Source organism: Aythya fuligula, chromosome 2, assembly GCF_009819795.1.
Source record: "Aythya fuligula isolate bAytFul2 chromosome 2, bAytFul2.pri, whole genome shotgun sequence".
Lineage (NCBI taxonomy): Eukaryota > Metazoa > Chordata > Aves > Anseriformes > Anatidae > Aythya > Aythya fuligula.
The window spans coordinates 62,108,726-62,134,990 of record NC_045560.1 but is presented as its reverse complement, the minus strand read 5'-3'; the positions used below and the strand labels follow the sequence as shown (position 1 = coordinate 62,134,990).

Here is a 26,265-nt window from a genome sequence, read left to right as displayed (position 1 = left end):
TTATGCAATGATAATACTAATACGTACTGCAGCTGTGCCTGAAAGCAGTTTCAGATTGTCGCATAAACCCAGCATGGAAAGGGCTACTGTTGCCTACTCCAAAGGCATTTTACACCCAGACAACTGAGAAATTGTGCAAGACTGCAACTGTTAATGAGGCCAGCACAGTGGCAAGGAGGAAAGCTGTCTTTTAATCTGCTTCATACATTATCACTGCTGGACAAATTCAAATTCTGGCTGTCTTTGCTTCTGACAACATTGAACAAAACAAAACAGCTTGATTTGCAGACACCAGACTAATACTGCTGTGCTGGCATTTAGAAAAAAAGCTTGCCATTAACTTATAAACTAAGATTATTTCAGACTTGAGAATCATATAAACTTTCTCAAAGTTTGAAGTATCCAGATCCAAGTCCTCAGACATTTCTCTTCAGAAAATTACTCAATTTTTTAAGGAAGTGTTCAACTTGTTCCCCAAATGAGCTCCCTCAGAAACTGCTGACTTTAAGCAGAGTCACAACAGGTTAGTGATTTAATCCTAATTTTCCTTTATTTTTTCTTTTTCAAGTCTTGACTTACTGACTTTTAGTGAAGCCACTCATGCTTATTACAGGCTAACTCTAAAATTATCCTGAATACTTGCCTGTCCTTGGTGACAGGTAAACTAATCTTCTTGTTACGCATTGCTCTGTGAACTATAGATATGCAGACAAGAATAACGTACAATTCTGATTTCTTGCCTCAGCATATAAAAATGCACCATTAAATCTACAGATTCCTGCTTTGATTACTCAATTTGATTCAAGAGAGTTACAGTTTAGCTACAACAATTGGACATACTTGCCTCTAGCTAGAATTCATTTAATTACTCTTTGTCCTGCTGTAATTGCTCAGATGCAAGTACAGCTTTGTAACTTCACAGTGCCATGTTGTCCTTAGCTTTACTAACAAGATTTCTAGCTTTGATGAATAGCCAAGAGGTTTCTGTCCATAGCAAAGCTTCTTCCATTTCATAGAATCATAAAGGTTGGAAAAGATCACAGAATCACAGAACTGTAGGGGTTGGAAGGGACCTACAGAGATCATCGGGTCCAACTCCCCTGCCAAAGCAGATTCCCGAGAGCAGGCTGCCCAGGTAGGCATCCAGATGGGCCTTGAATATCTCCAGAGAAAGAGACTCCACAGCCTCCCTGGGCAGCCTGTTCCAGTGCTCCGTCACCCTCACCATGAAGAAGTTCTCTCATGTTGGTGTGGAACTTCCTGTGCTCCATCTTGTGGCCATTACCCCTTGTCCTATCCCCACAAACCACTGAAAAGAGGTTAGCCAAATCCCTCTGTCTCCCACACCTCAGGAGTTTATAGACATTGATGAGATCCCCTCTCAGTCTTCTTTTCTCCAGGCTGAACAGACCCAGGTCTCTCAGCCTTTCCTCATAAGGAAGATGCTCCAGGCCCCGTATCATCTTTGTGGCCCTCTGCTGGACACTTTTTCAGGAGATCCCTGTCTTTCTTGTACTGGGGAGCCCAGAAGTGGACACAGTACTCCAGGTGAGGCCTGACCAGGGCAGAGTAGAGGGGGAGGATCACCTCCCTTGACCTGCTGGCCACGCTCCTTTTAATGCACGCCAGGATCCCACGGGCCTTCTCAGCCACCAGGGCACACTGCTGGCTCATGGTCAACCTGTCGTCCACCAGGACCCCCAGGTCCTTCTCCGCAGAGCTCCTCTCCAGCAGGTCATCCCCCAGCCTGTACTGATACTTCGGGTTGTTCCTTCCCAGGTGCAGGACTCTACACTTGCTCTTGTTAAACTTCATTTGGTTTCTTCCTGCCCAACTCTCCAGCCGTCCAGGTCTCGCTGAATGGCAGCACAGCCTTCTGGCATGTCAGCCACTCTTCCCAGATTTGTATCATTGGCTTACTTGCTGAGGGTGTACACTATTCCCTCGTCAAGGTTGTCAATGAAGGTGTTGAACAGGACTAGACCCAGCACCAACCCCTGGGGAACACTGCTAGTCACAGGACCATGTGATCACAAGATCATCTGGCCCAAGCATTTTGGAGTAAAAAGGAAGGGTATTTAATCTAAGATAATATAAGGTGCATAATTTTGTAAGTGCCTGATTGCACCGTGCAGTGTGTGCCATTTTGTTTGCTCACATGCAGAAAATTCTGTTGGTTTCTGTAAACCAACTAGAGCAGTGACAGATGGGATTATGCTATGGAGCGATGTTTGAAATGGTCTCTTTGGCAGACAAATTGTTTGGAAGAGTTTCTTAGTGCCTGTAACCCCCTCTTCTCTCTTTTCCTCCCCATTTCTCCCCTAATGGATGCATTTCCCATTCACTTGGACAAGAATCAGAATCCAAGTAATTGGTGAGACTTGAAGCCAGAAGATGCAGCATCTGTCCCATCTGGGGATGTGCAGAAAAAAAAAAGAAAAAAAAAAAAAAAAAAAAGAAAGGAAAAAAAAACATTCTAGGAGTTACTTTTTAGGGTTTTCCAATTTTCCTCTTTCTTTGAAGGATGCTTAATCAACTTGTTACTCGATTTCTTAACTTGGCACGCTATGTGCTCTACTGCATTTAAAACAAATCCTTCTGGATTTATGCACATCACACACTGAGTTTCACATGCTGGGAAGTCCCACCAATTGTTCTGCATGATTTTTCACAGTAAAGGCATCCTCGAGAACTGGCAGAGCACTCTTTCCTAAAGATTTAGGGCCACCGTGGTATAGAAAACCTCAGCAAAACAGGTACGTGCAAAAGATCAGGACAGAAAATAAACAAAAAGCCCTCTTGCACTAGATGGACGGATGAAACAACACCAGCTCTGTGACCCTTAGCTCTCTTGTCTTCTTAACATGCAAATTTTAAACAAGGACTCAACACCATCCTAGCCAGTACCAGAAGTACCTGCCAGTGCAGGGTGCCAGAATTGCTGCTGCATAGCATCCGGGGCTACAGCTGGCGAGGAGTTTAGCCACAAAACAGGTTTTCACTGGAAAATGCCAATTCATCAGAACTGAAATGCTTCAGGGAGGCATATCAGATTCAATGAACTTGCAGCAAAACCCAGGCAGGGCTCCAAGCTGGTTTCCTGCCAGCTCGCCTGGTGGGCTGTCTGGAAGCCTGGACTCTCAGGATATGCAACTCCAGGGCAGCTCTGCCATGCAGATTGCCTTGTAGTGAGGGGCCACAACACTTCCTGAAGCTTTGGGCTCGCCTAATTCATCCAAGATTTAGCTCCCAGTTTTGCAAAGGAAAAACCAAAAATCAATGGGAATGCTAGCTGAGCTTTCAGCACCAGACTCTGCTCTTCCCAGCCCAATTTTACTATGATCTTTGCTTCTACTTCAGTGACTTTCCTTATTTTTCATTATTTCCTCCCTTCACCTCTTTCCCCCCCACACACTGGGAAAGTATGCATTTAAAACAAAATCCACATTATCTTCTGAAACATAAAATTCTCCTTTTTTTTTTTTTTTTTCCCTTAGCATTCAGAATTTCCTGTGGAAAAGAAATTTTGTCTTTAAACCAGTTCTACTCTGCACATTCTTCCTCTCTATAGCTTCTCTGCTGCTTATCCTGTCCCAGCAAAATGGAGTCATGTTGTTCTCTGCTGCTTTCCAGGCCTTCCGTGCTGAGGAATGGAGGACTTGGCCTATCATGCTGCCTTCAGCAACAGAAACCTAATCCTTCTCTGTTAAGGGGAGGAATTATTTAGACTATAATTTGCAGTGATTACACACTGTTTGGTATGTTGTCATATGCCATGTTTGCACTCCCTCTGCCAACACATGGACGAGGATGTGTGTAGTCATTTATTAGGCTTGCACCAGAGACAAATGGAATAGCAGCAGGATTAGCTGTCATTCATCTTCAACTGAAAACCTTTCCTTGGCCTGTGGTTGGCTAATGAAATCCACATCGCCAGAATTCATAGCATTCAGCTGGCTGCAAAGAGAAACCCTCAAGATGCTTTTAATTAGAAGTTGTGAATAATGGTCAACTTGTGTGCATTTTACAGACAGCCACAAAAATCTACATTGCCACTTTTAGGAATGAGCCCAGAGCTGGGATCCACATTATACAAACTTACATTTCCAGAGGATATATGAACAGGTGTCTAAATTCTCAGTTCAACAGTGGATGCTAGCATCCCCCTTAGAAACAAAAAACAACAACAACAACAAAAGATACTAGATAATGAGTATGACTATTCTTAACACCTGTGATCATATCACTTTATAAGAAAGATTGGTTTCACTGCAACTTGGCATTTAATTGAATTAACAGTAAAGACTATTCTTATTGAAACAGCGCTTCACTGTGCAAGTGAAATCTCCCTGGACTACAGTGGTACCTAACACATGCTAATGAGAAAATTCTTAGCTTACACTCAATATTTATCTATGCAAGCATACTATAGTCTTAAAACAGTTTTTTTCAAAATAAATGTAAATCCTCCAGTTTAGCATTTTGACAATTAATGAATATTCTAGGACTCTGACTATCTGAGAATCTGCTACCTCCCCTCTCTTTTTCTACAAGAAAAGGTGCCAGATTCTCTGAAGTTTCTGATTTCCTTTTGGTTTTGGTGCTGTGGACTCTGTTCTACACAGACAAACTCTTACTCGAACATAAAGCAAACAAAAAAAGATGATGCTAAACAGCAAATTAAGCCTTAGTTTTTAAATCATGACATCCATTTTGCTGGATAGCCTCAGTGAAATGTTTCCATAATTTGACAACCTAAACCCACTACAGCCATCAATAACTATGATCTTACACATATTGCCCACTTAGACTGTAAGTTATGTTGCTGCAACTGGAGAAAAAAAATGAATGTTTAAGAACTCATTTCATCTCTGTTCTTATCCATAAGTATCAAATGATTACCCTGAACAAACCACTCTAGTTACTGGAAGTGAAAATCATGGCACAATTGTCTGTGCAGAAAGTTATTGTTGGCTGCAGAATGAAACAGTCTAGGAAATGTTCCACAAAGATTTCAAACTCACAGCTGGATCTCTGTTTGCTGCAGAGGTTTTTAAAGAGTTATCAAGTACTTGGGTTCCTCAGATCTCTAAAGAATTATGAAATATATTTATTGTCACTGTCATGCTTTTATACTGAACACTGTTCACATTGCACTTGAGAACTTCTTCAGGGAGAAGGCACACACATGAACACTTGCCCTACCTGCTTTGGTTGTCACTTTCAGCAAATAACCATCCAAATCAATTTGAAATTGAGGTGTTTCGCAAGGTAGTGAGATACGGGTTCCATTCCACTTCACTGTGAGGTGCTGCTGGAGGCTGATAGTACTTCTGCCCAACACAAGGTCCACTGACTTTGTCCAGGAGAAAGAACGGGTCCGACGGGCATCGTTTTTTACCAGCACCTGGAAGGGCGAGGCAGAGGAGGAGCAGTCTTTTGCCAAAACGTACTGACATGTTCCCTGAAAGTTAAATGTCCGTCCATCAAAAGTGTTGTAGTGAGGGTCTCCAAACACAGTGCAAACTCCAGGCTCTGCAGGTGAGTGAGAAACAAAAGCACCATATCGGGATCAATCAAAGTCTGAAAAAAGCAGTTGATAAGAACTTAGTGGATGCTGCTCTCACCTAATCTATCTGCCCTATAGGGCAGATTTTGCTGAGTACCCATAGGAATATATTTTTTCTGAAGAACAGAAGCTTCTTGGTTTTTGTAGAAGCCTTTCCCACAACAGGTGGGAACTAAATGCCGATCAATCCTTAAATCAGCATGGGAAGGCTAACCTGTAGGTAGGTACCAAAGACAAATCTTCCAAACTCTGTGTCCATCCCTTAAACACAACATGCCACCCAAACAGCTTAAGTTGTTAAAATGCCTGTGAGATTGTTCAAATTATTTAATTTCTAGAAAATGCAAGCCTGACTCATGATGTCAGAGTAGGCAAAGCCCTGGACCTTGCTGAGTCCACATATCTCTGGACATGTGTGATGGGAACCTTCCAAGCTCGCTCCAGCTTTCCAAGCATGAAGCATCTTCTCTGAGCAATTCATCCAACCTCCTCTCACTGACAGAGAGAAGCAGACACAACTGGAATGTCTTTCACCTCGCCAGTTTTAGACATCTCTTTTAATATCTGGGGAGTTGCTCTCTGGAGGAGCCTGTCTCTTTCTGCTGCCTGCTCTGGGAGCTCAGACAAATAGCTCAGACTAAAGGCATTTCTCTCAGATCGTTAAATTCACCTGGAATGAACTCCCAACCTTAAGTTTTGTTGTGGGAGCAAAGCCTTCGTTCACAAAAGCAGAATTCAAAACATCATATGTGTATTTTTCATGTTTAGTTTGAACGTCCCCAGATAGGCAAGGGTGATTCCCCCAAATTAAGATTAATCAAACCATTTCAGCAGGACCTTACTCTGTCCGTATTTTACATAGGCACACATATAAATAGTGTATATATATTACATGTTAACATATTACATATAACATTGTACATACATACAGAATTTTTCCAAATTCTTTGTAGTACCAGCATTAAGCAGCTGAAAGCCCTATCACCAATGAAATGTGATCATTTACTACACTACCTTTTAAAATATTACAGGCTATCATGTATGCTGTTCATACACAGCTGACTTTCAGTAGTTACTGTTCTCATATTACCAACTAAAAGCCAGTCATACATGAATAGCATGATGCTATGACTATCTAAGGGCATGGTATCTCTACCAGTCATTTGCATTGTTACAAACAGAGGGAGATGTCTTAGTGATGTTTGCAGCTGTATACTGGTCAGAGATGCCACAGTTCCTAAAGGCAGAACTTGTCCACACTCATGTCAAAGATGCTGAGTTACCCTGCATTTACCCAGCAATTGACTGAATTGCTTAGCAATCAAGAAGAGCAGCAAATTTATTTGCATTTCAGCCTTTGGGTATAACAATGGGTCCTAACCACACCTCGTTGCTGCTGTTCCTGGAAGAAGTCATCTCATGACAAACTGTACACTGCTGCTGCCAGCTGAATACCCATGGGCTTAGGCTGCTTCTGAAAGATGATGCATGTTTTAAGGGGAGAGCTTGATGCAATAAAAAAAAAATTGACTCAGTAATCAGACAGCCGAGAACAGCACCAATCAAAATAAAAACAAAAATAAACTAAAAAAAAAAAACTAACAACCTAAAGGAATGGAGAGTAACAGAGGATACTATTTGTTAGCTGGAAAAAAAACATCATGTCTACAAAAAAAAAAAAAAAAAAAAAAAGAAGAGGCATGGATGTTATGGAGAAGAGAGAATTTCTATGATGGAGTGTAACATGGCTCTGACTAAGCAATACACCTTTCTCAGCAGGTCTGTTTAGTCTAGTCAAAGTGCTATGCTAAAGCAGCTGCCATCCAGGGATACCTATAGAAGATGGGGCTGAAGGGGCCCTCAGGAAATAGCACCTCTCCCTTTTCCAGCTGCAATACAGAATCAACTATACCTATGTTGTTCCTGATAGATGTTTATCTAATCTGATCTTATAGAGCAGTCGTAACAGAAACTCCACAGCCACCTCCTGCAACTCTTAGTTGCTTTTACTGTAAGGTCTTAAAGTCTAACCCCAGTCTTCCTCACTGCACAGTACAGTACCATCACAGAGCTGGTACCTGAGATTTGTACTTGCCACACCCCTGCTTTCTCATTAAGTCTTCAGTTAAGCCAAAAACTATTCTTGGCATCATTACTATGTTTGGCTACCAGGGAAAAAGAGTTGCAATTTTTCAAAGACGTCATGCTGACAGCTCCAACTCAAAATGAACCCCATTTGACCAACACCCCTGGAAACCACAGCCAGAAAATCAAAATGCTTAGATAAGAGAGTTCTTCTAAAAACATGCCCTTTTGTGAGTCTCCTTTTCCCATTGTTACTAATAAGAATATTAATAACTACTTTCCAAAGTCCATAAAACAATTAATTGATTGATATTTCTCCATAAATTTGAAGCTTCAAATGAAAGAAACCATAGAGTTTTTAATCACCAGTGTAATTTCTACCAACAGGAAAATGAAATCTAGATTTTATATACAGACCATATGACTTCACTGCAACTAAATCATGCTAATATGTTTCTGATTTCCTTATATAATCATGTAATTATCTGCACAATGAATATTAAGATACACTTTATTACCTTCTCAGCTCCTATTTCATTTTTTTTAAGGTTTTAGTTTTGCCTTAAGCATAACAAAAACTTTTATGAAAACAAGAAAACCATCTTTCTGAAAACAGGGAAACTATCACCACAAAACCAGCCCAAATGCCAGTGAAAATTTCAGAGACAAGAACTGCTTTTTATCTGCATTTCTACAGGACAAGAATGTGGAGATGTTATATGCGTTATTACCCAACATGCTGGGAGAGGGAGGGCAGTTCTTCACCTAGAAGTGGCTAAGAGGCAAGACATGAGAGGAACAAACATAATTTAGAGATGTGCAAGTAAAATTGATAGTACCAATGGGATCCAAAGGAAATATTTATTTTTAATTTCCAACGTGTTATGCAGAGTAATGTTGTTTTATGTTATGTTACATCATGTCACATCATATGTCAACTTGATGCAGTGCAGTTAAAATAAAAAAGAATGTATTTTGGATTGGATAGCTAAATGTCTGATCCAAGCATTGCTGTTTTCTTCAATAGACAAGAAAGCGGAGGAGGGAAAATTTACCAAAACAGCCCAAGTAATTGATTCTCTGATATCTCTGTGTAAAACATTCTTGAAAAGTTTACTAAAATTGTGAGTTTCTTAAAAAAAATTCCACATCCTGCAAGAGTGCGTGTGATAACTCAGGGACTGTCAGTAAGAAAAACTGTCTGGCCTCGAAAGAAACCTTAAATACAGGGTGTAAAAAGACTGCAAAAGTCAGACAACGTGAAAAGCATTCCAGTCATTTTTAGGTTTTGGGTTGTTGTTTATTTCCTTCTGAGAGGGTTTCAATCACATCATGTTTTATGGTTTGCCTCCGCATCCCCCCCCACCCCCCTTTTATTTTTTTTTTCTTTTGAAACAAGCCAGCCTTTCTGCTTGGCTGTTTTTGAAATCTATTGGAAGCACCAGGTCTGTAGTTAGTATTATGTGTAACTGTGTAACTTGCTTCTCTGTTGAGATGTAATGGAGGGAGAGGTATCACTGCACCTCCAAAGCTAAGCTCCGCAAGACAGGAGAGTGTGTTTTGCTAGCTTGTGCTAATGAGGCAGAGGATTGTGGGTGGTTTGGAAAAGAGGATCCTCCCCTCTTTTCCTACAGTAAATTCTTGCCAACTTATTGCAGATACTCATGTCTCTATCAGCTGTTGAGGACAGAGTTAGAAGAGGGCAATTATATCTGATGCTTCCCCCTAAGACTCTTCCAGCCTCCAACTATTTTCAGCTTAGGGACTTTCTGAGCTAGTTGTGGTTTGTCTTTATTTAGTAACATTTGATAGACTTTTTCTCCATGAATTTATCCAGTCTCCCCTTGAACCCAGAAATATTTTTAGCATCCACAACATCCTTGAGCAAAATGCATGAAAAGCCACTGCCTCTTGATTGTTTTGAACCTGGCATTTATTGTTTTTGATGCCTTCTTTTGCTCATCTACACATTACACTTTTGTATGAAGGCAAATATACCCATGTTTCCTCTCTGTCCCTGAAAGACAGAGATTTTTAAAAGGAGAGTCCCAGAGCTATGTTTAGAAGGCTGTGATTTCCAAAGCACCTTAGGCAGTTAAGTCACTCAACTGTGATTAAACATTATTGGTAGCTGCCTGCAAACACCTCTCAACTGCTTTTAGAGATCCCATATTTAGGCTCCCAAACCAGTTTTCAAAGCTTCTGGCTTTTGTAAAAACTTCTAGGAACAAGGTAGTTTTCACATTTGTTTTTTAAACAACTAAATATGGACTTCATACTTTTCCTTTTGACAGTCTTCATGTGTGAGTCATGCAGCTTGCTTAGTTCCCACCTAAGGATCTATAGCTTACTTGCAAACTCATAATAATGTTATTTAGGTGCTAAAGTGAATACTGTGGAACTCTTGGCCAGCTCTTGGATACTACAGATCATGTGACCTATTCAATGAAATACTGACTTTCATTAGAAAATGTAACTGGGAAGGTAACTGTAGACAAGGAGCACAGGGTTTGAAAACAGGTTTTTTCCTGTACAAAACAGGAAGCTGACAAAGCAACAGCAAAGAAAAGCTCATTTTAGCACTCCTCAAGTTTTAACATGCTCTCTTAAGGAGAAAAAGAAGTGCAAAAAATCACAACCTGTTTTGGCCAGTTTGAACCAAATCTGCCAGAGGGATAAAGACAATGAAGTTCAAGTAAGTAGTATGCTAAGTAAAGGCAAGAATCACTTATTGAAATAAGTGGTTGCCAGAAAGTACCTTTATGCCTTCCAGTCAAAACCCCCACCCCCAAGACAGTATTTAGCCTTTATAGAAAGGCTAAATATATGCACTGTTTGGTGGAGGCCAGACAGTCAGCACACACATCCTGACCAGCCAAAGAGCATGAGCATATTGGCTGGCCAATTAGCACACTTGCAGCTCCAGAGCAGCCACAGGATATATTGTTTCTAGCTGGGTTTATTATTTGTTGGGATATAAAGGAAATGGGACACAAATCCATAGGAAACCAGGCTCTGTTAGCTCTGGTGCTCGTGGAATAGCTTGCTTTATTTTTTCAGGACATCAGAGCAGTCAATTGAAGTCCAAGATGTCCAGATGTCTGGTCACACTCTTCTGGGCTTGTAGCTAGTTAAGAGTGGCCAAGAAAAATACACTTTAAATTATAACTAAAATTGTTTTGGACATTTTCTAAGTAAGGAGAGGGAGGAAAAAATAGAAGTTTACCAGTTATGGGTGTTCTGGTTGCACATCTATAATTCAAAAAGAACCCAGCTTTTAAAAAATAAAATGAAACTTTGAATGCAATTAGCCCATATGTTGAATTAAGCCCTAAATCAAACAGAACTCATTATTAACTTTTGAAAACTAGCTACAGAACATGCATAATAGAATTTCATTAGCTTTTCTTTAAAAAAAAAAAAAAAAAAAAAAAAGCCATGGAGTACTTTCCTCATAACTGCTGCATAGTACAGCTTGATATAATACACATTACAAGGTGTGGTGTCAAAAACTCCACAGGAGCCTTTATGGTCTATTTAATAAATAAAATAGCTATTCCAATTTGTCCAAATACATATTTATACAGTAGACTGTCACGGCTGAAATGGCTGAGGAGGTAAATTATGAATTTCATTCCAATGTGAATAAACAATTACAGTCTTTTTGTTGATGTATTTATCCATGGCAAGGAATTAACACAAGAAACAGGCCCTACAAAAATCTGCGTGTCTGGTAGTCCTGATCCCTACTTTCATAGGTACCTACAAAGCATAATCTTGTCTTTTTTTAACCTTTTTAAATTGTTGTTTAGAGAAGTCATCAAATTTTCAGTATTTCTCAAATAAAAAAATAAATAAATATAAAATTAAACAAAACAAAACAAAATATTGATATGTATGCAGGAAAAGGTGAAACAACCAACTTTTTAGTCCTAAGGCTGGTTGGCTGGGTCCAAATCCTCCTGAGTTTGGCTTAGTTCCATACAACATTTCATCAATTAAAAAAGCTGCTGAATGATTACTAATGCACAAAAGTTTCTGCCCCAAAAAAAGGTGTTTACTGCAAAATCAAACATATGTACTGCTAGACCTGGATGACTGCAGTACACTTTGAAAAAACTTTTCTTTAAACTTCACAATGACTTAGGTATGACTGCGTCAGGATTACTGATCATAATTAAAATATACCTACGTGATCACAATAGAAAGCTTTCATACTGCATGCCATAATTTCAGCAAAGGCTATCAATTCTTCATTGTCAAGAACAAAGATTTAGTCTTTGCTGTAAATTCCCATCTTTGTCTAGAGTTGAGAGCCATCTGCTAATATTATTTGAACTCAGGTTTAATGTTTTCTTTTTTTAATATGAAAATGACCTTGGTCTAGCACAGGATTGCTAATTTATGGAATTGACGTCAGTGGTGATTTTTCTAGATCAAGCCCAAAAGAGTACATTTCATTACATTTTTACAGCAGGATAAACTAAACTGTTGAATTTTCCACTGGTATGACCACTGTGTTTAATTAGTGATAACTACACCAGCCATGGAGCTTAAACAGCAACATGCCAAAACTAACCATAGTTAACTTCAGCAACAGTAGACAAAAGGGACTCTCTAGCCTTTGTGGAGACGAGGTACTTTTTCTCTCTGCAACAAACTGCTTTGAAAAATAATCTTTTGATTTACTTTCTTTCTTTTTTTTTTTATTTTTTCAGTTTAAAGTGTATCCTTTAACAACGTGACTGTTTTTGACCCACTTCATAGAAATTGGCTGCATTTAAACTGTACTCAAAGCTCTCCTGTGTACAGTATGTTCTTGTACCTCCTATGTTGTTTTTACTTTGGAAAATTAATATCTGCTGGACCGCCAAAAATGTCTGGTGTGTTAATATATGGAGAGAGAATCAGCTGAGTGGGTGGGTGAGGAAAAGGACTATGCAAGTGCATCTTATCAGAAATGGACTCAATTGGCAAAGGTTCTAATGAGTGGACTGAGATGGTGATCATCACTGAAATACTTATGATTTTACCTTTTGCCTGTCAAAATGTTGTGATGAGATTTACAGCACTTCTGGCACAAAGATGGAATGAGTTCTTTGCAAATGGCAACTGTAATAACACTGTCCGACTACCACTGCTCTATTACACTGGATATTTAAGTTTTTTGGTTACATTACCTAATAAAAGTTGGGAATGACCTTATAATGATAAAATCTTAGAATCAGTTCAGCATTAGTCTTCCTCCAAATACTAATGAGTCCACAGTGAGACTCCTCCTCCAAAAAAGAAAAAAAATCATGCACAACAGAGGCAGCATGCCACTGCAGGACAGTGCAATGTGTCTCCCAGTTTTACACAGAGCCAGTGCAACATAGACAAGTCCCATAAGGAGAGCCTAAGGGAACAGGTTTTTTTTAGTAGCCTGAAAGCTTTGGGAGACCTAAGAGTAGTCTGTCAGTACCTACAAGGAAGTTACTGAGAAGACAAAGCCAGACTCCTTGTTGAGATGCATGGCAGACAGACAAGCAACAATGGTTGTAATTTGGAAAAAAAGGAACTTGACATAAAGAATAAAATTTTACCATGAGATGGTCAAACTTTAGAACAGTATGCCCAGAGAGGTTGTGGCATCTCCATTCTTGGAAATTCTAAAAACCTGGCTGAGCATCCTGGTCTGCGTCCAGTGCTGACACCATTTTGAGCAGGAGGTTGGCCTGCAGACCTCCAACTGTCAAGACTCCTTGAAACTACAGCCATGTCCATTTCTCTGTACTTAGATTCCCAAATATCAGGAAGGATTACTGTTTCCTCACACAGCTTGGATCCAGGCAGGTGAATGGGAGAGGTGTGTTTATGGCTGCTGAAGCAGAGTCCAAATTCCTATGCTTTCCCTAAGATTTCTCTCTCTTTACACACTTTTCCATGGCAAAAACAACTGCTCTTTAAGTAACATCAAACACCTGCCATTTCATTCACAGCAGGTATGCAAATTTCACATATTCTGCTGGCAGTTGACACTCTGCCCTTAATTTCAAATGCCTTACAATCATGGCCATTCTCTTCTTATATCATTAAGAATTTCTGACTCTAAGGTTACCTGGTTCCTAGATTAGTTGTTTTTACTTCGAACAAATGTATTTTATGCCCCTTTTCCTCTTAAAAAAAAAATTATCACAAGTTATCATTCTCTAGCAGCATTTCTGAAGGAATCATCTTACTCTCTTCTTTTTAACCCCTTACAGTAGAGGAGCTTTGAGGGAAGAACCATCCTCACTGTTTACCTCACTCTCACAGTAAACTACTCATGTTACAAAAGAACACACGAGAAAGGCTAAATGGGACTGAAACATAAGAACAGAGGCAAGACAGTGATCAATAAATTTGTGACACTAATGACATGTCATGTTTGAGCAGAGGTCTATGACTATTGCATCACCCTTGAAACTAAGCATATATAAATGCTGCTACTCAGTTGAATCCTCTTTCATTTCTCCCTCTGCTTGGTATTCTTTATTTCAAGCATTTCTGATAAATTTGGATTTCATTTCATTTTGATACTAATGTCTTGCATGCCGGATTTATTTTATTACAAATTATAAGTTCAGAAATAATTGAGGAGCAGAATGGAAAAAGAAGTATTTAGTATATAAAATTTGTGCAATCCAATTGAGCTGATGAGCAAAAACAATTTGACTTTAGACAAAAGAATAGGAAACATTCTCCTTAAAAACCTATTTCTTTTTTCAGAGGCTTTCCTATAAATCATAAAGCCCCATTTTAGCAGTCTGTCCCCTACTTGGTAAAATACTTAAATGTGTCCTGAAGGAAATACATAAGGTATCCTGATAACTTCAGTGAAGACAGGTCTCCCCTGTTGACTTAAATAGGACAAGCTTAAAGATAACTGCTTGCATAAGTGCTTTGCTGATTGTAAAATGTTCATGCCTGAAGTGAAGAGTAAAGGAACAAAAGGTGATAGTGGAGCTAACATTACACAGACAGAAGGCCAGCTTCCTACTGTTCTTTTCCATTGCTGCCCCAGACTGCCTTTTTTTAAAAACGAACAACAACAAACCACTACAACAAAAAACTCTTACAAATCACCCACAAAAGTTTTGTATTTTATGTACTCTTGGATTATACTTCCTCTTTCTCCTCTCTTGCATAGCTAGGATGTAATTTACAGGTATAAAAGTCATTTGGTCCTAAAAAGTATGTCTCTATACACACTGCTTTTTACCTACAAATTTTACAGGCTAACTGTGTCCTTCAAAGAGTAACACTTCAGATTTAGTACAAATAGTGTCATTTGGGAGAAAAATGAAATTAAGTCCTTTTTTGGGGCATTTTATTTAAAATTCACAGATTTATAGGAGACAAACTCTGTAGCCAGCAATAGCCACCTGCCCTTTAGCCACATCTAAAAGAAGGCAGAAAAGCAAACTTATTTCTAAGATATTAATTTTCTCTGAAAGAATAAAAAAAGAATTTAAAAAATGTGAAGAAAGAACTTACTTTCAGTGCAAATAGGACAGCATCCTTTTCTGTTCAGGATTTTACCCTAATTGGGAGAAAGACAGGCTCATTTAATGAAAGAGTTTTTGGAGCAATGACTGTGTTATGTTGTAAGGCTTGATAAGCCTTTGAAAATAGTTCAAGTTGTGTTTGAACTCAATGTCCTGGTTACAGCTTCAAATATCAGGTGCTAAAAACAGACATAACTATTCAAAGAGCTTCCTGGCAGTCTTACAAGAAATGAAATACTAAAAGGGTTCTCTGTTACCACTTTTCTCTTTAGAGAGAGTGAGAGAACTTTGGACTTGTGTTCACAGATATCTAAAAGGAGACTAGTCATTTGCTTACCAAGATCACTACCTTTTCCCCCACTTCCCAAAATACAAACATTTCCTATGCACATCCTCCACACTTAGGCAATCTGCACCCCACACACATCCACACTCTCCCATGCCTTGAGATTATTCATCTTCCTACAGGAACAAAGGAAGGAAGGAGGCAATGGTAGAGATCTAGTTTGGCCAGATTTCTTTCATGGCTAAATCTTGTGGTACCTCTTACCAGATCATATTACCAATCATGGACCGAGTTCCCTGATGAAACAAATGGGCATAAATCCAAGGGCATGCAACATCTAAAAGCAAACAATTTAGTCTAATCATAGTAACATGGAAAAAAATCTCGAGTCTTTATTTACCACTGTACCCAGGCCAATTTTATTTATAGTTGTGTCTTACACAAAGCTGGCTATAAGTAGGAATCATGACTCTGTGTACATGCATTCATGCTCCTTTTCAGTCTTCCTTGAATTAAAAGATGTTCTCTCTGATTTTACTTACACTCCCAAAAGCTAACCATCAAGTCAGAGGATAGGCCTGGAAAATTTCAGACTGAACGATGTGTTTTTCCAAGCAAAAACTGGCAGGGGTTATAACAGAACTTATGGTGATATTGGAGCTCACCCACATTCCCGTACGGGGAAGGAAGAAGCATATGGAGCTGCAGTGCTCCCCAGCACCAACTCTTCAGTCCAATAGCAGTTGAACACAGAGGAAGTCCCTTTTGTGTGACCACTGCTTCTGGTCCCCACCAAGCAGGCGAACAAGGAGTGGCCAGAAAGTGTGAGCAAATGGAGCTGTGATATTCTTTGCTCCAAACACACTCAGTTGTGAAGAAAAGTTCATGAAGACAGGCAAGGAATGGGTGGCTGGTCTGTGTGGAGAGCGAGAAGTGGGCATAGACAACATGCGTTACTGCGTTGCTTCCTGCTAACACTGCTCCCAAGCTTTGATTTTATACATGGGGAGAAATTATGTCCCACTGATTAGTGTGCTTGAGGCATCGTTGTGAGGGCACAGGAGTCAGTGTAAGCTTGACCTTGAATGTACAACTGCACATGAAGAGAATAAATTTGAGGCATCTCTGGACTTGAGAAGAGAGTTGGATTTGAGTTTCAATGGCATACAGGCAATGCTTACATTCATGTGACCACCAGGCCTCAGAGAAAAGAGCACTGAGGACCAGGCTGCAACAAAAAGACCTTTCAAGCACCTGCTAGGACAAACCCCCTCTAAGGAAGAACTGTTAAAACTGCAGAGAACTATGGAGCTGGGCAGCACTAGTATGCACTAATGGAAGACATGCAGATGAATGCCACACACCGCACACCATAGTCTTACCTCTCTGTTCCAATAAAGGAGTTGAAATCATCAGCTAAGCTGGAAGTGGCAAGAATTCAAGTGAAATTGGAATCTCCAAGGCAGCCTGCTGAGGCTGGTTACTTGAGCCACCATGTTGGCCCAAGATCCTGTTTTTGTCTTGTAGAATAAGGAAACCCATTATTACTAACATGTGCTGCAAGAGTTCATTAGCATTGAGGGTTCCCTTAGGAGTGGGCTAAGTGATGTGATCCCATTTTTCCCTAAGAATATTTATAAGCAGACCACATTTGAGTCTATTTATTTTCTGGGATTTTTCTTCTTTTTTTTCATGAGGTTTTCAATTTTATGTCTGAGGCTTTGTGTTTTTTTGTTTTGTTTTGTTTTGTTTTGTTTGTTTTTGTTTTTTGTTGCCTTTTTTATTTTTATTTTTTTAAGGCAAGACTAATTGAGGGGGTTATTTGGTTGTGCAATAGCAACAGCTGTTGTTTTTTTGTGCCTCGTTTGGCACAAGAGTAAAAACAGCAACTTTTTGTTTGTAATAATAACAGATGTGTATAACATTAAATGCTGTCTGTGCTAGAGATGGGAGAACGTGTTCTGAATAAATTTTCAACTCACTTTAAGTTCACGGGTTCAAAATTTACCCACAAAATCTAACTCTGCAAATGTCTTCACATGCCATGAATTTAATTCTATTAACTTTTGCACAGCCTTGGAGCTCAGAAAAGTCTATATGGTGCAAAATTCATCAGGCTTTCCTTTGGAAGTACAAAAAGAGATGTCCGTGACCAGTGACCATTACCACAGGCTGGCATTATTAGTGGAGAATGCAAATGCATAAGGAGAAGAGGAAAGAAGGAAAATGATAATGATGGATAATTGTAAGGGAGAAGGCACAAGGAAAAAGGGAGGCTGGAGCAGGGGTAGGACAAGTGAATAGAAAATTAGGTAAGACTAAAGAAGATCTGAAATTCAGTCTTGCTAAGTGTTGAGATTACTCCCTTTCTACAAAGTATTCAAGCATGTGTTCAAAGCAGATACAGAGGGTCTTCAGCAGGACTGGACACATGCTTAATAGTATTGCTGGATGGGAGCCATCATGTACTGCACCTTGAAGGCTGACGCTCCAGGTAACAGAGAGGGAATACCAATGTGGAGCCAATTGTCGAAGAGCCAAAAACAGGAACCATAAGCCACAGGGCTCACTAGAAGCTCAAGAAGGACTGATTTTACTATAAATATGACAGGAGGGATTGAATTTGCCAGAGATATATTGCCTTCACTGCAGATGAAAGGAAGCTAATAAAGACACTTCCTGTAATTACTGATACAGAATTAAACTCCAAAAAAGAAGCTCCAAAAGAGAAGAATAAAAGGAATGGAAAATGTGCCTAGCCCTACAAAGAAAATGAAAGAAATGGCAGAAACAGTCTCTGAAAGTATGGCAGCCTGCCACCAATAGATTGAATAATACGACTGGTTGCACAGTATTGGAAACTTTTGCACAACTGCCACTTTGAAACTTATCCTTTCTAGAAATAATTGGCTAAAATCTATATTGATAAATTAAATAATACTCCATCACAGAAAAAAAAATAATCATGTAAAGTGTATTAAGACTGCATAGTAAAGCACTTAAGGAACGATATTGTAAGTTATTATTGGATCTTCAATACTTTCACTTTCAATTGTGTATCATAACACAATTCTAATGAGATAACTTTATGTGGCCTGGCACCCTAAGGGACAGTATTTTATTCCACAGCAGACTTCAATGGACGATAGAGAGTGCATACTGCCAGAAATCTCAGGAAGAGAGAAAAAAAAATGGACTTCACACCCCTACAGTTTTCAGAGTTAGCAGTATGATATAGAGACTTTCAGTATCAGAATCACTAGTATATCTTTATCTTGAATGATGTGGTGTGTTTAATTAATGTTTATAGATTTGTGACAGAATATCTCATCAAAGAGAGCGCAGCACAGATGAAAAGTGAAAGATTTAAATCCATTAGCATATATTATTTGCTTTAAAATTAGTGAAGGTGGTACCCACTTGGAATAGGAAAATAAATCTCACTCTAGAGTTTACATTCCTTCTCCTACTTGTCTTTCCAATGTGGCTTGAAAGAGCAGAAACATTGCTTGTACCTGTGGACGAGGGTGGGCTCTCATGCAGCTAGCTATGGACTCCATTTTAAGACAGAAAGCAGGCTGACTGGTTAGATGCTAGAGGGAAGGGTGCTGCAGGATAACAAAGCTGGTATTTTCAGCCATGAGGAACTGGACCTCGTCTGAAGACTCAACTCTGAGGTTTAGGACAGTTCAGAAATTAACCTTGGAGCAGATCACGTAACGGCCAGTCAGTTGGTACATCAGTCAGCTACAGTCCCACAGGACTGCAGATGGTGAATTTTTATCCACGACTGTTTTCACTGGCTGGCCATGAACAGTAAGGCGGTTCATTTATTTACAGAAGCCACTTCAGCTGATCACCTCAATGCTTAAATTTATATATGTGGGTAAGGCTGAAGTGGTGTATTTCACTTAAGAATTAAATTAAGCCAAATTAGTTATTTCATCTCAGAAGCATCTTAATTGTTTGAAATGCATCAGTATGGGGAAAATATAAATGAGATGCAGTGTGGGCCAGGTTCAACTACAAAGAATTTGAGAAGACCTGAAGGGTCCAAGCTCTCACCTCCTGCTTATCCTGTGAATGGCTCAAAGCAAGCAAGCCTGATTACCATGGGCTTCAACAGGTTCCCAGAAGAAAAGCCCCTTATTTCACACTTCCGAGGATCTGTACAATATCTTATATGAGGCCTATTAACAGAACTGCCCTCTGCAGTGAATGCCAGAATGACAGGAAAAGGCTGTCCCGTCTTCTGAGGATGCAAACATAATTCCTACAGCCCACTGGCACAGCAGAAACAGGAGCACCAAGGTACAGGCTCTCTATTCTATCACAGCTTCTGGCTGTCAAAAGTTCACACATATAAAATTTTACAAACTAGAGTTTGTCATTTAAAATTTTATACCTAGATGTCTGTGACTCATATTTTCCCTGCTGGCTTCCAGGATGGAGAAGGAAACACTGAGAAGGTGTAATGCTAATGACTTGGCTCTCTCTTCTGCAGAGCTGTTCAAAGATCTGCCCCTACATGAGGTGCTATTTAGAGCTCCCTCTTCTGAAAGCTTGGTCCATTAAAACAAAGTAATTTGTCAGTGATGGAAATCCAAGAAACAAAAGCTGACTTTAGCTCAAGGTTTCAAGTAATGCTAATTTTTGAAGCAATTAAGTTATAATTACACCACACTCTGGGTTCACTCCAGACTTTCAAATGAAAAATATTTAGGCTGCAATCTCAGAGGAAACTACATAGTTTGATTGAAATCATTTGCTTTGCTTTGCCTTGCCTAATTTACATGTCTAACCAAGTATCATGCCTCACATGCACTGAGAAAAGCAAGTGCAACAACCTCTTGTGACTTCCCTTAAGAATCTGCATGCTCTTCATATATTAACACAGTCATCTCACCACTCTACAAAACTATTAAATATATCTGAAAGAGATGTTCCAGTGCGGGTAACTTGGGACAGAGAAAGAGAAAGGAGGAGAAAAAGAGCATAGAGTTTGCAGAGCAAGGACAGAGGTAAAAAGCCCTTATTCATACTAGCAATAGCACACTTGGAAAACACCAGCCTAAATTAACATGCCAGAGGATCCCTCCTTTCCAATCTGCATGCTCCACTGCAATGCACACCCTTCTAAGAAACACTGGAAAAGATAATGGTGGTGGGAAAAAAAAAAAAAAAAAAAAAAAAGAGAGAGAGAGAAGAAAGCCATTTTTTAAAAAACTCACTTGAGGACAGCTGCTGACTGGAATGCACTGCTTCTTGCGACACTCTGTCTTGCCTTTCACACAAGCACAGATGGTGCAGTTCACGGAGGACCACATCTCTCCATCCTGCAAGAGGCAACATGATATAGTATCAGCTGGGGTGGCAACAGGAAGCTATTTCAGTAATGTATCATTGCACAAGAAAGGATAGCTTTCCCTGTTGGCATTGTGTCATTGTTTAGTCTAAATTATTTTGAGGTGTGTAGCCACACCCAGTTATATTAAAGACAAAGATCAAATTCAGTGGGGTTTTGTTCACTTCAGCCTTCCAGGTCAAAAAATTCATTTTTCCAAAGCTAACCAAATCATATTTGCATTTTCCATCAGCGTTCTGATCATTTGCATTGTTTTCTCTCCAGTATGTGCCTGAGATGTGATCACACCTATCACAAATTTTCATTTAAGCTGACATAATTAGAAAAACCTGATTCATTCGGTTGAGTGACATCTTTAAGATGTTGCACGTGAAAGCATTTGATTAAGATTCAAGCCACTATCCATCATTTATCAGCAGTCCTGGCTATCGGGGGAGGTCCCAGTTGACCAGCGGCTAGCAAATGTGACGCCCATCTACAAGAAGGGCCGGAGGGCAGACCCAGGAAACTACAGGCCTGTCAGTTTGACCTCAGTGCCAGGGAAGCTCATGGAGCAGATTCTATTGAGAGTCATCACGCAGCACTTGCAGGCGATCAGGCTTGGGCAAGCAGGCGATCAGGCCCAGTCAGCATGGGTTTATGAAAGGCAGATCCTGCTTGACGAACCTGATCTCCTTCTATGACAAAGTGACACGCTGGGTGGATGAGGGAAAGGCTGTGGATGTGGTCTACCTTGACTTCAGCAAGGCTTTTGACACCGTCTCCCACAGCATCCCTCAAGAAACTGGCTGCTCTTGGCTTGGACTGGCGCATGCTTCGTTGGGTTAGAAACTGGCTGGATAGCCGGGCCCAAAGAGTCATGGTAAATGGAGTCAAGTCCAGTTGGAGGCCAGTCACTAGTGGCGTTCCCCAGGGCTCGGTGCTGGGGCCGGTCCTCTTTAATATCTTCATCGATGATCTGGATGAGGGCATTGAGTGCACCCTCAGTAAGTTTGCAGATGACACCAAGCTAGGTGCGTGTGTTGATCTGCTCGAGGGTAGGAAGGCTCTGCAGGAGGATCTGGATAGGCTGCACCGATGGGCTGAGGCCAACTGCATGAAGTTCAACAAGGCCAAGTGCCGGGTCCTGCACCTGGGGCGCAACAACCCCAAGCAGAGCTACAGGCTGGGAGATGAGTGGTTGGAGAGCTGCCAGGCAGAGAAGGACCTGGGAGTGGTGGTGGATAGTCGGCTGAATATGAGCCAGCAGTGTGCTCAGGTGGCCAAGAAGGCCAACGGCATCCTGGCTTGTATCAGAAACAGTGTGACCAGCAGGGCTAGGGAGGTGATCGTCCCCCTGTACTCGGCTCTGGTGAGGCCACACCTCGAGTACTGTGTTCAGTTTTGGGCCCCTCGCTACAAGAAGGACATCGAGGTGCTTGAGCGGGTGCAGAGAAGGGCGACGAAGCTGGTGAGGGGCCTGGAGAACAAGTCCTACGAGGAGTGGCTGAGGGAGCTGGGCTTGTTCAGCCTGGAGAAGAGGAGGCTCAGGGGCGACCTTATTGCTCTCTACAGGTACCTTAAAGGAGGCTGTAGTGAGGTGGGGGTTGGTCTGTTCTCCCACGTGCCTGGTGACAGGACAAGGGGGAATGGGATAAAGTTGCGCCAGGAGAGTTTTAGGTTAGATGTTAGGAAGAACTTCTTTACCGAAAGGGTTGATAGACACTGGAACAGGCTGCCCAGGGAAGTGGTGGAGTCACCATCCCTGGAAGTCTTTAAAAGATGTTTAGATGTAGAGCTTAGGGATATGGTTTAGTGGGGATTGTTAGCGTTAGGTCAGAGGTTGGACTCGATGATCTTGAGGTCTCTTCCAACCTAGAAATTCTGTGATTCTGTGAAGATGTCAGCATACAGTGAATTTATTCCCAGATGCAGCATCATTTTGGCTTAGGGCAGGAATGGTTGAATAATGAATTCTAATTTTGATTACTTACAGCACTTTCACAGACACTTGATCTGCTAAACATCTGAAAATGTTTAGAAGAGATACAGTGCTGAACTCCTCAAAAGCATAGCAGGTAAGACAGTCTATGGCTCTTAAAGTATTAAGTGCAGAGCAAAATATGGTCTTATTCCCACTTGCTTGGGAAAGACTGCTTGTGGAATTGCCCTGGCTTGTTTCTACACAGTGTTGCATTTGCCAAGTGTGGTTCCTAAAACATTCTGTCTCACCCACTTACAGTCTTATGCTAGCCTGCGTAGAGCCAAAATGTGCATGTTTTCTGTTTACCGGCCTGCTGTGAAGGAAGGGTGAGGATAGACCTGACAGGAACAGAGAACAGGCAATCCAACCAGACAGCTGTGAACAATTATGTGCCCACCTCAACACCACATTCTGACCAGAGAGAAAAACAGACTATAACTGAAATGCCACAGAACCTAACTTATTCAGTTCAGCATGCACAGTTAAAGGCTGTCTTTCCCCTATCCTTTGTGTCCCCACCATGCTAAGACTGCCTGGTGTTTCAGAGACAGCACGCATTCTTGTGAACCTCTAATGACCACTTTACAAGCATCTGCTATGGTAACAGAATATATCACTACTAACTGCATGTAGCTGCCCTGATTTTTGTTTCACAGACATTTTTGGACTGGAAAGGACATAGCTCTAATCTAAAAGGAAAACTGCCCAGATTCTCAATGAACCTGTGCCCATTCTATCAGTATTAGACCATTAACTTCAAGAGAGTTACACTGGATTTACCTTTTTGTACATGAGGCCAGAAATGGATGTACTCACTCTATTTTTTCTTACTCTATATAGTGCTTAGTAATATAATAAAATCTTCACAAGAAGCAGAATATTTTATTTGGGTGCCTAAGAAGCTGGCATTTGTTCCTGAAGCACAATAGCACCAGTGTGAAGGTTCCAATCAGATTCAGTATATTCTCAGCATACAGTAAGTTCGCATGCAATTTCCAGAATAAACACTTCAGCTATGTACACAAAAGATGGAATAAATGGGAAGCAATTCTGGCTGAGCAAACCAAGTATTCACATGGGATTTAACATTTGATCTGATTCAAGGGTCTCTTAACTCACAGATGGCCCATAAGGTGACAGAATCTTTTTCTGACACAGCGTTAAAAAAAAATCTGCACCACTTGAAAAAACATACAGGGTCTCAGCAATGTGAGAAGTGTTTTGCAGGAAATCCCTTGTGATTTGGAAACATTGGGTGAGAGTGCAGTAGGTAACAGTTATTACATGGCTATCCCAATATGAGATGTCAGGGGTGCTGTCCTTAGCAGAGCTGTGAAATGTAGTAAATCTAGATGAGTAACTTTCAGCCAAGATGAACTTTGCATAGCTCCTGTTGCTCAGCTGTGGAAGAGAGAGACTCTTTGGCTCAGCAGATAGAGCCCATATACCACTCAAAAATACCTTAAAATATCTACACTCAAAAATATCAGCATTTGCTTGAGAAAGCAGAGCATAACTCTCGTACTAAAAATGCATTACTTGTTGGTAATGCATTTTCAGTAAGAGATGTAAACAGCAGCTTGAATCTCCATGTTCAGAGAGAGAGACACCACATCACATCAAGGAGGAACTAATCTTAACTGCTGTGTATCCACAAAATTTACAGAGACTCAGAAAAAAAAAGAAAAAAAAAGAAAAAAAAAAAGCAAAAAAAAAAAGCAAAGGGCTTTTTTTGCTGTGCTTTGCTTCTGAGTTGTATCATCAACCAGGCTGGTAAGGATTCTGCTACGAAGCAAGCCACAACACTAATTTACAGTAAACATGTTGTAGAGATGTTACAATGCCATCTATTCTTGAGCCACACCTGAAACTTTACCTGGAATATTTTATTACCAAACTTGCACACTTTCTCTTCGTCAGGAAAGATATAGGAGATACATTCCTTGCAGCAATGGTCTTTGCTTTTATTGCATTCTCCAGGAAGTAAGCACCTCTTCTTACATATCACTGTTGAGTCCTGGGTAAGGACAAAAGTAAATCATGAAGTCACCACCAAGGTGTTTCTGTCCCTACGTATCCTTACTATAACATTTCTGCTTGCTCAGTCATTGCATCCAACCAAGTTTGACCCAAAATGCCTTTGAACTGAACAGGTCAGTTCAGAGAAAATACAAATAATTTAATGGATTAAGGGAATCATCCACAGTCTGTTAAACTAAAGTCCAGCTTGCACTCTGCTTGCATGCAAAATCTGAACTTTGTGACACTTCACATTTTCTGTGCGTAGGCGCAAAAGTGCATATGATCACAGTCATGCTAGAGAAATTAAAATAATCACTGCCACTCAGCAGTGATGTGTTAACTCACCATGTACTGAGTTAACTCCTCTTTCAGCATAATGCAAATTCAAAGAGGGGCACATAATCTGAGTAACTTCATTTTGCATCACACAGACAGATATTATGTCTCAGCTGAGGTAGTCCGTAGCTTTCTGTACTTTCCTAGCAAAACTACAAGTGCTCTTCGGACCTAACTCTCAAGGACCACACAAGATACCAAAGCAGAACAGTATCTAGGTTTACAGTTTCTCAACCCTACAAATTACTGCCAAGCCAGACAACCAGCAGCACACAATACTAACGCACTGTGGACCTACCTTGCATGTACACATTGTGCAGTTGTCATAAATAAATGAGGACCCATTATCATACACGTTGCTGTGAAAGAGGCAGCTTCCAAATGGGAGGTCAAACACTTTCCTCTGTCCTGAATATAAATAAACAATAATAGAAACAGAATGTGGTTGAAAAGATGCCATATTGTCAACAAGCTTATTGTCACCAGACCAAATTCATCTGCAATGTGTCATCTGCTATGTGTTTCCATTTTGGTGTGAAAAAATATGTACTTTTAACAGTTCACTGTTCTTATAGCACACATTCATCTGTACATATTTTACTGTGAGGGAATATAAATATGATTTATGGCATGTTTATATTGGAAAAATCTTTCTTCTTCTCATCATAAAGCACACAGTGCAGCTACATGAATAAAAAGTAAGCACTGCGAACTCTTAAGGTACACTTAAACTCATTTAAACAGTCTTTAACTTAATGTAATAACTTATCAAATAATGCAGCCTAAGCTGGTTTTAACATATCTACCTCAAGGGTTCACAGCAGCCAAACTAAACCAATTCACTGGTGCAAAAAATCATGTATTGCCCAGTCTCATTACAAAAGCTTGGTGTACCATGTTGGGACATAGTTGCAAGAAATACAGACATTTGCACAGTTTACAAGCAGAATGGGGCAGCACAAAATATTTATATTCCATAATCTATTAAAAAATTGGGCTACATGAGAGTGAAGCAAGGTTTGGAGCACTAAGGTTTGGAGGGAAGGTAGCATCAGTATCAAATCCTTCCCAAAGTCCTGAAATCATAGAATTATAGAATGGTTTGGGTTG

General features: G+C 40.3%; 1 protein-coding gene across 1 annotated transcript in view; it reads right to left on the bottom strand.

Annotated features, from left to right (window-relative positions):
- BMPER (BMP binding endothelial regulator) overlaps positions 1-26,265 on the bottom strand; it is a 154,649-nt gene that overhangs the window by 49,565 nt on the left and 78,819 nt on the right. The window contains exons 8-12 of the mRNA XM_032180599.1: positions 25,454-25,563; positions 24,674-24,814; positions 20,701-20,805; positions 15,173-15,218; positions 5,206-5,535 (exon numbers count right to left, since the gene is read on the bottom strand). Of these exons, the coding sequence (XP_032036490.1) occupies positions 5,206-5,535; positions 15,173-15,218; positions 20,701-20,805; positions 24,674-24,814; positions 25,454-25,563 (732 nt within the window). The remainder of the gene's footprint in view (positions 1-5,205; positions 5,536-15,172; positions 15,219-20,700; positions 20,806-24,673; positions 24,815-25,453; positions 25,564-26,265) is intronic.